Source organism: Doryrhamphus excisus, linkage group LG3 (genome assembly GCF_037039965.1).
Source record: "Doryrhamphus excisus strain RoL-2023G ecotype Guam linkage group LG3, RoL_Dexc_Guam_v1.1, whole genome shotgun sequence".
Lineage (NCBI taxonomy): Eukaryota > Metazoa > Chordata > Actinopteri > Syngnathiformes > Syngnathidae > Doryrhamphus > Doryrhamphus excisus.
In genome coordinates, this window is record NC_136359.1 from 25323149 (window position 1) to 25336774 (window position 13626).

The 13626-nt window shown below is 42.1% G+C and overlaps 1 protein-coding gene across 3 annotated transcripts; it reads left to right on the forward strand.

Annotated features, from left to right (window-relative positions):
* The first annotated feature begins 201 nt into the window (after positions 1–201).
* rabl6b (RAB, member RAS oncogene family-like 6b) lies at positions 202–13417 on the forward strand. Of its 3 annotated transcripts, none has more exons than XM_058071701.2 (18): positions 202–330; positions 1363–1535; positions 2327–2639; positions 3269–3403; positions 3678–3725; positions 3866–3892; positions 4312–4364; positions 4524–4612; positions 5365–5505; positions 5794–5899; positions 6390–6493; positions 6578–6960; positions 7582–7729; positions 8813–9013; positions 9369–9615; positions 9722–9908; positions 10165–10223; positions 11482–13417. In XM_058071701.2, the coding sequence occupies exons 3-18, from the start codon at positions 2507–2509 to the stop codon at positions 11662–11664; spliced, it is 2244 nt and encodes a 747-aa protein (XP_057927684.2). In that variant the 5' UTR covers positions 202–330; positions 1363–1535; positions 2327–2506; the 3' UTR covers positions 11665–13417. The 3 variants fall into 3 exon arrangements, with proteins under 3 accessions (XP_057927684.2, XP_057927686.2, XP_078645357.1); XM_078789231.1 differs by having other exon boundaries at positions 223–330; positions 1350–1535; XM_058071703.2 differs by lacking the exon at positions 3866–3892.
* Positions 13418–13626: the final 209 nt, after the last annotated feature.

Here is a 13626-nt window from a genome sequence, read left to right on the forward strand (position 1 = left end):
TTCCCTTCAAAATAAAATATGCACACCAGTAAATAAGACTGTTGAACCACAACCGACAGCTTTGGTCTGCTGTAAGGTGTTTACACACACAAAACAACACGATCGAATGAAAGATCTTCGTAACTATTCATAAAAAACTATTGAAATGTGCGTCTCTGTAGCCTTATTGTGAAGGGGAAAGGGAAATGAAATGCATTTGTCTCGATGTATGCTGGACGGGCTGGATTGCTCTTTGCGAAGGAATGTAGCCATAATTTTGCAGTAGAGATGGATGTCTGACAGAAAGGGGGAAAAACAAGATGTCGGAAGTGCACGTTCTCTTTGACAACCGTGAGTATTTCTTTCTTTGCCGCTGAAGAATGCAGTGCCAAATGTCGCTGTCATTCCGATGTTCCAATGGCCGCAAATGTGCAGCTAAGCTAGTGCTGACTGGATTGCTAACAAACAGTGCTTGAGGTTGACATGGCATATTATTTGTTTGTTTTCTTCAATTAAAATGGATGTTTTGTTCAGTCCCACGGCGACCTTGACATGACCTGTACAACACTGGCCATCTTCATTTCATAACCATTGTCGTTTTAAAATGCATACTTCCCGTTAATGAGCTGGCAGTCGGGGTAGCCAACGCCGAGCTAATGCTAAGTGGTTACGTTGACGGGGAGAGTTGTTCCGAAATGAAAGTCTGATATCGAATGGGTTTAAAAAAAAAATGAATGAAGGAATGCATGAATTAATCACGGCCTCACGGCCAGACGAGCACACACACACGTAGCACAGATGATGTCAACTCCATCAGGAATATAACACGATGATATCACAGATATATCATGCATCATCATCATCATCTCATATTTTATTTACCTATCATAAATATCTATTTCATTGTTACAGTGACCATTTTTATGTATCTTTTTATACCTGCCGTCTATAAAAGTGTAATCAAGTGTGTCCCCCACATGTACGCGCACAGCGTCGCTGACTGTAATGTGATCGCTCCTCTCTTGTTGCATTTGGTGTGTATGTGAAAGATTAAACTGATAGAAAGCAATTGCAATAAATGTAAATTTAGGGTACATTTCATAACAATACATTGTTATTTAAATTCAGCATGTCATTTCAGTCTCTACATGGTCACGTTTGCAATTTGTCTCCTGTTCTCTGTGTTGCGTGTGGAGGAACGATCGCATTCATTCCATGAGTCTTTCTATTATGAAGTTTGTCAAGTGTAACAGTGCAAGAGCGATCGTAATCTCCACAGGCGATTGCATTGTCGTCAGCTGTAACGCTATAAGCGTAGCGGAAACACAGCTACAAATCACATTTACGAATACCTCACTGATTCTCATTAGGATTGTTTTTCAGGTGAGGAAGGGGGTCGTCATCTTTGAGGCCTGGGCTCTCCACCCCTCGTGTGATCGCAGTACTTTTGTGACGTGTGATGAAGCGCTACCCTTCATAAAGATCATGGCTTTCCTGAATGCTGTAGATGTCTTCCTGTGCCACTACTTGATGAATGTGTGTCCTACCAACTAGAGGTACATTTGCATACAATGCAAGTTTTAAAAAGGCATGAAAGTTCATTTTTTCATATTGAAAAAATATCAAACCCGATCACTGAAGTATTGAATTGAACCTTGAATGTTGTGTATTGTTGCACCCCTGGTATACATTTATATCTTGTTTATCACACGTAATTGGTTCTAGAATTTCCGGGAAATAGAATTTCTTATTTATAAATTTAATATTTTTGTAAATATCATTAAAAAACCTGTTATTATTATTAGAGCCCTCTAGACATGACATAACACCCCGATTGTCACCTTCACACTTGTATTACCTAGGGCTATGGACCAAAACTCATATATTTCAACTTGTATATATTTAGGCTGAATATGGATATATATCCAAGTATTTTTTCCACAAAGTGAGTTCAGACAAAGTGAAAGCCAAATAAACATGCAAAGTTGTTTGTATTAAAATGAGGACTGTCAAATGACAGTTTTTAATTAATCATGATTAAACATCATACCTGTTGTGAGATCATTCAAACCTGCAATGAAAGATGTTTTTCCAGTGATCAAGTCTGGTGCTTGTGTGTCTCACCCAGCATTACAGTAACATTACTGACACCTGGTGACCAGTGTAGAATGCCACATATCATCACAACCTCTTTCAATGTGTCTTCTGAATGCCTTACATTTGAATTTTGCTTCATTTAGCCGTTTTTGTATTGAAAATGCTAAACTTTTGGACTCCGCATCCTTCAATTTTTCTGTATATAACCCTCAGTGGGTATTTATTGTATATTTATTCTCCTCCTCCACAGATGACTCTGTAACGCCGTGATGACCACTTCCATCTCCAGCTCTCTGGCAAAACCATCACACCTTTGATCAGATCAGGGCTTGAACGTAACATCTGCAACGTTTCCTTCAGTTTGCTGCCGGTCCAGTTGAAGCGCGGAAGGCCAGCTGTACATAGTCCACGTTTGCAAGGTTCCCACAGAATGTTTTCGGCGTTGAAAAAGTTGGTGGGCTCTGAGCCAGGCCAGCAGCTCCGGGACAAGAACATCCCTGCCGGCCTGCAGTCCATGAACCAAAGCTTGCAGAGACGCTTCGCGAAAGGGGTCCAATATAATAGTAAGATGGGTTTTTTTTAATCCTATTTTGAATGTGGACGGGACAGCTCTAGTCTGATCGGTTGGTGCTATGTATTTAAATTCCTTCAAATTCCCCTTTTCCATTGTCGGTACTGGATATTTGCCCCCCCCCCCTGCTCTGCTGTTTGTCCAAGATTTCACCTTGTTACCATGGAGCTAATGCTAATGGCTTCCAGGAAATATTTTTTCAGGTTTGAATTGCCTAAAGAAGCAAACATCAGGCAGAAGTGGTTGGAGTTGCAGTTTCCTGACCAGCAAGAGCAAAGTTGGCGACAACTTTGTGAACATCGGCGAAGTTGGACTATCCACCAAATGGTGTGCTCACGCATCCCAACAAGCTTTTGAAGCCAGAGTTGTACCAAGTTGTACCAATCACAGAAAAGGGGTATAAGACACTGGTCAGACTAGAGCTGTTCTATCTAGTTTTTTATCATGAAGTGATGACGTCTGCTCCGATGAGAGGCCGAATGTCTTATAAGACAACCTGAACAGTCGAGTTGTCATCTATCCAATGACATGTATGAATGACAGTGTTATTACACACATTACAACATTATGGCTTCTTATTTAAAAGAATGTGTTTTTTTTTTTAAAAATCCCCAACTCTAGTGAAAATTGTTATCCGGGGAGACAGGAACACTGGAAAGAGTACTTTATGGTATCGGCTGCAGGGCAAGAAGTTTGTGGAAGAGTACATTCCCACCCAAGAGATCCAAGCCACAAGCATCCATTGGAATTACAAAAGTAAGTTAAGTCAATCATTGTTTCACCTTTTTTTGGTTTTGGTCTTGTATGCACATTTACAGTCTTTATTGCCCTTTTTTATTCACTCCAGTGGCTCCGTATCAAGGTAAAATCGTGAGATTCAGCTGGCGTTCTTTGTTAGCATTGTGAATGATTGTACTCTTCGAAATGATAGAGCAGTCAACTTGTTAGAGTAACATCATAGCACGTGCATTAGAATAGTGTTCTCTAGCACAGCACGTGCTTGACGGTGCCTCCTGTGTGTTCCTCTCAGCTACAGATGATGTGGTCAAGGTGGAGGTGTGGGACGTGGTCGACAAAGGTAAGTGATGAGCTAAAGTGTGACGGCATCGCCACAGTCTGTCTGATGACGACTCGCGTCACCTCATGCATGGTTGTTGTTTGGTTTCCTGTCTTCACTCATCTGTGTCTTCTCTGAACCCCTCCTCGCATTCATCTCAGGCCAAAAATATCCCGGTGAAGGTGTAGGTGAGCACCGCTGTAGTGTGTAGGAGCTCAAGTCTTGTGTGCGGTGGATTTTCTCCTTCCTATTCTGTTGTCTTGCTGCATTCTGAGTTCAGATGTTTTTTGTTTTGCTGTGTTTAGATGACCAAAGCATCTTTGATGTGTAAAATATTTACTCATGCTAGTGTCGTTCCCTTAACATCATATTAGGTCAAGGTCATTGTGGGAATGCTGAGAAGTATATTTTGTCCGTTAACTCCTCCCATATCCAAGCTATAGAGGAGCAATCGCATTGTAGTCAGTTGTTCTGCGCGCGTGCATGTCTGTGCCACCCCCCCCCCCCATTGTACTTCCAGTATAAGGTGTTTTCCCTCAGAAAAGCATATATTTCTCAGATTGCTTTTGTGTTCAGTTGACAAACTTGCGGTTTGTGCTTGTTTCAGGAAAAGGCAAAAGGCGAGGCGACAATTTGAAACTGGAGAATGAGCCGCAGGAGGTAATGACCATCACATGACTGCCATGTGTTCGACTCGGTCATAAGATGTGAGGGTGGGTGGGTGTGGACAAAGATATCTAGCAGGCTGTTATGGATGTACAATCTAAGTGTTTATTAATATGCATTGGCATCATGAACATATTTGTCTGTGTCTTGTAGTCAGACGAGGTGGCCCTTGATGCAGAGTTTCTGGATGTGTACAAGAACTGCAATGGAGTCATCATGATGTTTGACATTACCAAGCAGTGGTATGACATCTGTATTTGTGTGTGCGCCTTTGCGTGCGTGTGAGAGAGAGCTAATGCTGCAATATGCATAGAGGTATTACGTTTCCCTCACTTCATGTACACCACTGTGGAACTGAGTTTTGGAGTAGGGCATTGGAAGTATTATCCTAATTGTAAATATCAGGTTAGGTCAAGCACTTAAAAAGGATCATTTGTGCTGCTCGGCCATTTTGGCTTGAAATTAAAGTAACGGACAATTTAGTGAAATCACATGAAACATACATACTTGCATGTCTTGGCTGTAATGTTACATGCAGTTGGAATCAGATTTTTCGGTACGGAATGGGGCTGAAAGCTGGAAATAATAAGCCAATAGGGAACTTTACTTTAATGTGACTGAAATAAACTCTTACTGTTGCACTTGTCCGCATCCATGTACTTTTATAAAATAGGTGCGGCTGAACGTGCAGCCCAAGGCTATTTATGTCTTGTGTCTTGTTATTTTAATTGGCCATTTGTATACAGTAAATAACTTGATTAATGAGACATCACCTTTGAATTGTGTGGGAAAAGTATGCCTGGAGCGTCTTTTTCTGTTTACTGCAATACTGGTTCTATTGGCTTTATTTTCAGCGTTTTGATAGCATCAGTCCACACCCCAGCAGCAACCTAGTTGATCATTTTCATTTTTTAATGGTGTTATTTTGCCTTTCACATCATAGATTGAGAGAGTTTAAATTATTATTATTTTATTTTTAATTTTTTTTTTGCAGGACATTTAACTACATCGTAAGGGAACTTCCCAAAGTACCCAATCACATACCAGTATGTGTGCTGGGAAACCACAGAGACATGGGTGAGCACCGTGTCATCCTGCCTGATGATATAAGGGACTTGATTGCTGGACTGAACAGGTAACGCTCACTTCCATAACCCGATGCCGCACATCATTAAAACATGGCAACTTATGGAAAATATAACACTCTGAAGGAAATACTGTGAAAAGGTGGAAGACATCATTTACTAGGAATTGTCTTTGACCGCCACCTAGAGGAGAAAAATATGTAATATAATAACATGTACATGGGGTGCTGCTGTATTATTTTCCCATTTATGAAGGCATGACACAGACAGTAGCACATATACCGTACATTTCCTCATTTAAATTCTCCAAGATAAGTCGCAGCAATTGTGTTTTCCAGGCCAGTGGGATCGTCTTACATCCACTATGCTGAGTCTTCTATGAAGAATGGCTTTGGCCTGAAATACCTGCACAGGTTTTTCAACATCCCCTTCTTGCAACTCCAGGTCATCCTCCCCTCCTTATTTGCTGCTTAGCTTATTTGCTGTTAACAGTGATGCGTCCAACCAGGAAACCTTTTGCAGAGTCTGCCTTTTGGCTCCAGGGTTTCATTGGCTGTGAGCAACCAGATCGGCAAACATTATTTGATATGGAGGAGCCAGCCTGCACCAGTGCATAATTATTATTTTTTATTAATAAATGTAAACTAAGAGCAATTATCTATTTTTTTGCTTTTGTTTAAAATATGAATTATGGAAAAACATTTTTTTTCTAGTGTTGGTTCAAACGAATGATACACAAGTTCTGTTGCTATTTTGCTAAGTCATTTCCAGCCAGCAAGCTATCCAATTATCCACTGTATATAAACTTGCACTTTAGTGTACCACGATGAAACCGTCCCACATACAGGGTACAGTATGAAATATAAAGGTGTAGTGCATGCCTCTGCTCAATCGTTCAAGTCTCTTTGTGCCTCTTTGCGATATTTGTATGCAGAGAGAAACCCTCCTGAGGCAGCTGGAGACGAACCAGTTGGACATAGACGCTACCCTGGAAGAGCTGACAGTACAACAGGAAACGGAGGATCAAAACTATGAGATGTAGTTGATCATCCTTCCCTCCATCTTATCTCGTTGATGTTGTTGCTGAAGGTAGCTTTGCAATCTGTCTCGTGATTTCCATAGTTTCCTGGAGCACTTGGAGTGCCGAAGTAAGGGCTATGGCTCACCTGGTCCCGCCAACGGTCAGAGTCCCTCCTCGGGCTCCCAGTCCCCCATCGTCCCTCCCAGCGGGGCCTCCACAGGAAGCTCCAGCCCGAGCACACCTCAGCCCCCCGTTCCCTCCCAACCGCTCCCACAGTCACCTTCCGTGTCGGCTCCCTCGGCTTCGGTTCTCGCCGCAGCCATCGGGAGAGCCGCCTCGCCGTCAGCTGATTTCAAGTCAGCCGCTCAGTCTCCGGAACACCTTCAGTCCGCCACTGCACCAGGATCAGCACCCCAAAAACGCGGCTTCATGTCCCGATGGTTTGGGTTGTCTCCTGGCCCCGAGGCGTCTGCTAGTGCAACAGGTATGATGGATGGAAATAATATGGGTTCATTGGCCACTCCAAGTTGTCCATACGTGTGAATGTGAGTGTGAATGGTTGTTTGTCTATATGTGCCCTGTGATTGGCTGGCCACCAGTCCAGGGTGGACCCCGCCTCTCGCACACAGACAGCTGGGATAGGCTCCAGCACCCCCACCCCCCACCCCCCGTGACCCTCGTGAGGATAAGCGGTAGAAAACGAATGAATGAAATAATCATGTTTATAGGATGATAGCCTGCAAATATATGATTATTATATTCTTTTCATGTACATATAATCCTAATCTAAATGATGTAAGGCACTAACAGATCATGTTTTAATATGTCATTACTGGAACACATGATATTTTTCATAATATCTTGTTAGGAAAGTCATCACGGCTGGGTTAGACAACAGTCACAAGGTTTTAGCCTGAGCTGTAATGACTGCCAAATTCAATACGGTTCAAATAATCCCAGAACTGGCTGGTATTAGAATGTCATGTGAAGTCGCCGTGCTGCCTTTTGTGTCGCAGGACAGCCGCGCCTCTTTTATTTTTTATTCTTTTAATGTCAGCGGTTGCTGTAATTAGGCTGCATTAACGTGCTGCAATGTTGTCCTCAGATGACCCGCCTGCTCCGGCGTGTCCCGTTGTCGTGCAAAGTGTGGACGACTTTGTGCCAGAGGAGAGACTGGACAAAAGTTTCCTGGAGGATGGTTTACCATCAAAGACAAAGATATCTCAGCCTGTCCCAGCATTGGACAGCGACAGGTATGTGTGGGGGGGGTTGCAATTGCATGCTATTGTCATTTACCCATGTGTAAAACACAGACAAAAATAATATTTACTCAGGCATTGATTTAAATTGATCTCACAACAGGCACAATAATAATAAGATTATTATACCCACATCAAGCTAAAATCATCAAGCTAGTGTCTCTAAACCTCCACATATCTGTCCGCCCACCACTAAGGTCCCAGAAGGAGCACATTTGCTGCATCAAACACATAAATCACATCTTAAATGGCTTATTTTCTCCAAGTAGATCTACTATGTATTTGGGGCAATAGGAGTGTGACTGTGATGAAAATATTCCATTTATAAAGAAGGAATCCTACTTCCTGGAAATTCACTTATCAAAGTCAGAACCATTTAACCACGATGAACCAAGTATTGCCGTGTAATGCATGCAAAGGATGCATTCAAAATGCTGTGATAATTAACCTGGTCGGTAGGTGTCAGTAATGTTACGTTGATGAGACAATAGCCACCACAGGAAGTACTCCATTGTACAGAACAGGAAGTAAAAAAAGAACAAGAAACCGTCATAATGCCAGCATATGTTATGCCTTATATGTGTTATATTTTGTCTTATTATTTTTATTATATTGGGTAATAGGACTGTAAATGTGAGTTATGTCTAGAAGGCTCTAATGTTAAAATTAGAGGTTTGTTAACAAGTTTTCTATACTCCAACTATGGAAATATTCCATTGCTAAACAAGGTATCCTACTCTGCAGAAATGTACGGTCCATTAACAGCAAAAATCAAGGGATTCGTGTATTTACTTTTTCAATAAAACATACACCCTTATTTACAATATTCATATGCGTTTCCATGAAAATTGATGTCGTTATTTACAGTACATCAGGAAAGTATTCAGAGCTTCACTTTTTCTCCATTTTATTATGTTACAGATTTATTCCAAAATGGAAACAATTCATATTCTCTTCAGAATTCTACACACAACACCCCATAATGGTGACATGATGCACATAAGTACATAAAGTGCTTTGGCGTTGATTTAAACCCAATCCATAAATACATTTGTCATGTTCCATGTTTTGTCCCAGTGACGGTGAAGACCGAGGAAACCCCATGGTGTCTGGTTTCCAGGATGAGTTGGATCCTGACGATGCAGATCCCAGTCTTCCACAAGCTAAGACTTTGCCCCCCAGCAAAGACGTCACTCTGTCTAGTGACGAGGAGGATCCAGCGCCAGTAGCACCAACCTTAAAGGACCAGGACCTCGACAGTGAACCTGAACTGAAAGCGTGAGTCTTGTCACATCACCAGAAAGTGTCCAAAGGTCCAGTATGTATCTTGTTATGTCACGGGCTGCCCTGAAATTACCGCCAAGACTGAACACCAGTGGTTCTCCAACATGGAGAAAAGGAGACAGACACTGAGTTGGTGGTTGTTCTTTGTGCGTTAAATGAACAAATAAGTCACTTTGATGCTTGCATTGCACACTAAGAGTTTTTGTGCCAATTGAGAGCTGGTCTTTTGTGATGGCCGTTGAAAGGCATTTACCAGCATATGCCGATTTTGTGATTTTTCACAGAAATCGGCTGATCAGAGCACCCCTAGTAACCACGGTGTATCCCCCCCCCCATATCACTATTTCAGCCACATAAGAAAACCAAAAGGATCCAAAGCTTCAGAGCCCAGAAACCAGACGTCAGCGCCGATCTTCCTGACTTTAACTCCAGCAGCAGAGCAACCGAGGCAACAAGGCAAAAAGAAGGGACTGCTACCCACGGCTGAGGACTCCGATACCGACGCCGAGGCGCCCGTGGCCCAACAGATGCTCTCCTTCGTAATGGATGACCCTGACTTTGAGTCGGAAACGTTCGACACACCAAAAATAGAAAAGGTAAAGTAGAATCGTCAGAACAGAGTTTAATGGAAAGCACAGAGAAGAGCATGTGATGGAAAGGAATTGTGCATCTGTATAACTCTAAACCCGCTGTCACCCTCAGAGTCCATTCCCAGTCAGAGATGAACTTCTATCCGACCTCTCAGATGATGACATTCAGTCAGCAAAGGTGCCAGAACCAGCAAAACCCACTGTGATCTCCTTCAAACTCCAGGATGATACTGATCTTTTTGGCCTCGGCATTCAAGAAGATCCCCCGGCAGCCAAAGAGAGCAGCGACGAGCAAGAAGGTAAGACATTCTTCAATAATCATAACAGTCTTGTTTTGTGGGGGTTTCTGTCAGTGTTTGATGGCTTATTTGTTAAATATGTTTGGGTATTTATGAGGGGTGTAACAGCACACCATCATCATGGTTCTTTTGTCCAAAGTGACATTTCAGCACCAGTACCACATGTTTTGATTTACAGCTTTAGCGTTGCTTTTGTTCTGTTGGCTCCCTGATGTAACAGTAAGGTCAGCACTAATGTGTTTTGCTTCATTTTCAGATAAAGAAAGCAAGCACTCCTCCAAAGAGAAGAAGAAGAAGAAGAAGAAAAGCAAAGAGGTGACGTTGTCATGAGTCTTATGCAGTGCAACTTGTTTACATCAACAGTCTAAGTCAGGGGTCTCGAACTCATGCCATGGAGGGCTGAGACGCTGCAGGTTTTCTTTCTAGCCGCTCACCAAAGCAGGTGATTTTAGTGATCAACACCACCCTCGATTTGAGGGAAGGAGCTCATCGATTAAAGCACCTGCTGGAGAGAAAACCTGCCGTATTTTCGCCCTCCATTGAAACGTGCCGACTAGTGGAACACCAAACCACAAAACGGGAAAAATAGAGTTAAAGTACACAAAGATTTGTCAGTATCATACATGTACTGTACATACAGTAATCCCTCACCACTTTGAATTTTGCAGCTTCACTCAATCATGTTTTCTAAAAAATATATTTATTAATAAACCATGCTGTTTCCTTCATTCATTCATTCATTTGCTAACCACTTGCCCAAGTCCTAGTTGTTCTAAATGTCCTGTTTTCTCTTATTGCCATATTCGGTAATAGGTGACTATGGGGGAGTCATTTCATGTTTAGAAGGCTCCAATAAGGAGGAAATTCATGTATCATACTTGTGCTTCTGACTCTGGTGGATAGTCCAGCTTCGCCCATGTTCACAAAAACCGTCCAATATTTTGTTCTTGCTGGTCAAGAATCTGAAACTCCAACCACGTCTACCTGATGCTTGCCTCTTTAGCGTAGTTTAAACCTGTACAAATATTCCCTGGAAGCCACGGCTCTGTACTGTGTCAAATCCTGGACAAACAGCAGAGTGGCGGAGGGCCACCCTACAGGGTGTACCCAGGAACGGCCATGTAGGGAAGAAAAAACTCTGAAACCGAGCATTCAGAGCTACGCCAAACTTCTTCCAGGGCTTACTTCAAAATGTGCAAACCTCATTATCTGAAACTTTGGCACCGTTTAACATGAGAATTCAACATTCTAATAACATTTATAGTTCAGAAAAGTGGAAAAAGCATAATAGGTCCCCTATAAAGATTTTGAAAAGGTTCTAAAAATTATTTAAACAGTGGTGCCTTGGTTAGAGTCATTAATCCTTGAAACAAATCAGACTCTAACCAAGGCAAGTTTTTTAAAAAGTACTGAAAATGTATTGTAAGCATATAGAAAAATCAAGTGACATGTAAAAATGCACGCAATGACTTATGTCATCTTGAGTCCGCCCATCAGATGGGTTGTCCACATTTTTAAAATGGTTTCAAAGGTCCGCTTGTGTTAAGCTAATGACAGCATTCTTGTCTCCCAGGAGGACGAAAAAAGCAAGAAACACAAACACAAGAAAAAGGACAAAGACGAAGCTGGAGATGGCAAAGAGAAAAAGAAGAAGAAAACGAGGAGCAAGAAAACAGATGTGGACGAGCTGGAGGACTTTCTTGGTGGAGGGTCCAAATCCGCCACAAGAGATGATGGGGATTATGAAGAACTATAAGTGCTGGAGAAGTCAGAACAGCAGCAAGGAGTGAGGAAATCACCACCTGGTGCATAAAGCAGCGTCTCCAAGCCATAAACGATGCAATACGGCAACCCCACGTCACATCTTTGCTCCTTCTGCCCCCCCAACTTCACTTGTGAGGTAACTTCCACTCCATTTGGTACCAAACAGCAAAGAGGCAGGTTGTGACTACAAGCTGATGGTGGATATCGCTGCTTTCACGTGACTGGACTGGACTCTATGAATAGTTGAAAACAGGGTGTCCAAAGTGCAGACCCAGGGCCATTTTTGGCCCACAGCTCCTTTTTTATCGGGCTGTGCGCATTGTACAGATATTGTCATATACAGGTGGTCTTATCCTGTGACATAAGTGGAGTCACTCACACTGTACATGGACCACATGAAGGATATACGGTACTGTATAGAACACAATCATAAAAAGACTGAACATATATCACTCGTAAAACTTCCAGTATGAGCCGCCTTCTTTAAGGAGACTTTGGATGTGACAGTACATTGGTAGTAGTACATTAGTAGTACACAAGCAGGACTTTCAGGTAAGTCGGGGTCGCTGTGGACGGTAATATACTAGCCACACGAGAGTGGCGCTGAAAGGCATTTCACATCATTTTTCATGTGGACAGGTCCATACTGATCAGTGGCGGATCCGTTGGATCATCCCTACCCTGTAGCATTCATTAGCATTCAGTCATCTTTAACGATGGAGGGACCAAAAGAGCGACCGATATCGGTGGCCGTCTCCTATCTAGGAGCTTTTTATGATGTTTACTAGCACTTCCACAAGGTGGTGGCTTTTCTTTTTTTGGCACACTGCTAATTCCTCAGTGTGGCTGCACGGGCACACTCTATACTTCCGCCCAGCACGAGACACGCGTTGCATTCTTAGAGCGTATTCTTTCATCGCCGTGTGATGTGACTATTCTCGAGCGAGTCTTGTGATTACGGACTCAAAATTGCTGTAAGATTCTGCTTATTCGACAGGGTGACATGACTCGGGAGGTAGAGTGGTTGTTGACACAACGGTTGCTGGTTCCATGCTCGATCCTGCTGTAATCACTCAATTATTTATGCATTTCAACATTCAATTTCCACTGTTTTTTTTTATTTTATTTACATAGCATTTAACTTTTTATGATTTCCTTTTAGTGTGGTCTTAGTAATCCTAGGTAATGTTCTGATGTATGCTGTGTTTAATGTTATTTTCAAAGTAATATGTCACAGGCCACTTTAAAAAACTTTTTAAAAATAAGCCCCAGGCTGCACTTTGGACACCCTTCCTTGAAACCTTTTTGGGGATTGGCCCACAGGAGGTCCTCTTCTGCCTCTCGCTGTTGAGACAGTATATAAATATTTGCCCATTTGTAATCCTGCAGTTATTTACTGTTTGTGCTTGCTGAAATGATGTGTTTGAACCTCACCTTACCCGGAAGCTAACCCTAACCCATGTAAAAGAATGTATAAATGATACATCTAAATGTATGACGAGCTTTATTCTACAATGAAAAATACCCCATGGGATTTCCCTAAAATTGTTACAGACTGAAAAGTTACAAAAATGAAATTACGATGACATTTTTTGGAGAAAGGACATGCACTTCAATGTTTTTGTTTGTTTACAAATGTGAACACATAAAGTTGTGAAAAGAATCCATTCATTTATTTTCCATCTTTATACTGTATGAGTTTGCCTATCATTGGTTTGTCTAATAAATGCAAACTTATTTCTTCATGAGGTGCAATTCAGCTGTGATTTTTTTCTTATGTCAAAGCAAGTTTTACATTATCTGCAAGTGGTTAGCGCGCAGGCCACACAGCTAGGAGACCTGGTTTCGATTCCCCTCTCTGGGAGTTTGCATGTTCTCTCTTTCCAAATTGTCCATAGGTATGAATGTGAGTGTGAATGGTTGTTTGTCTATATGTGCCCTGTGATTGGCTGGC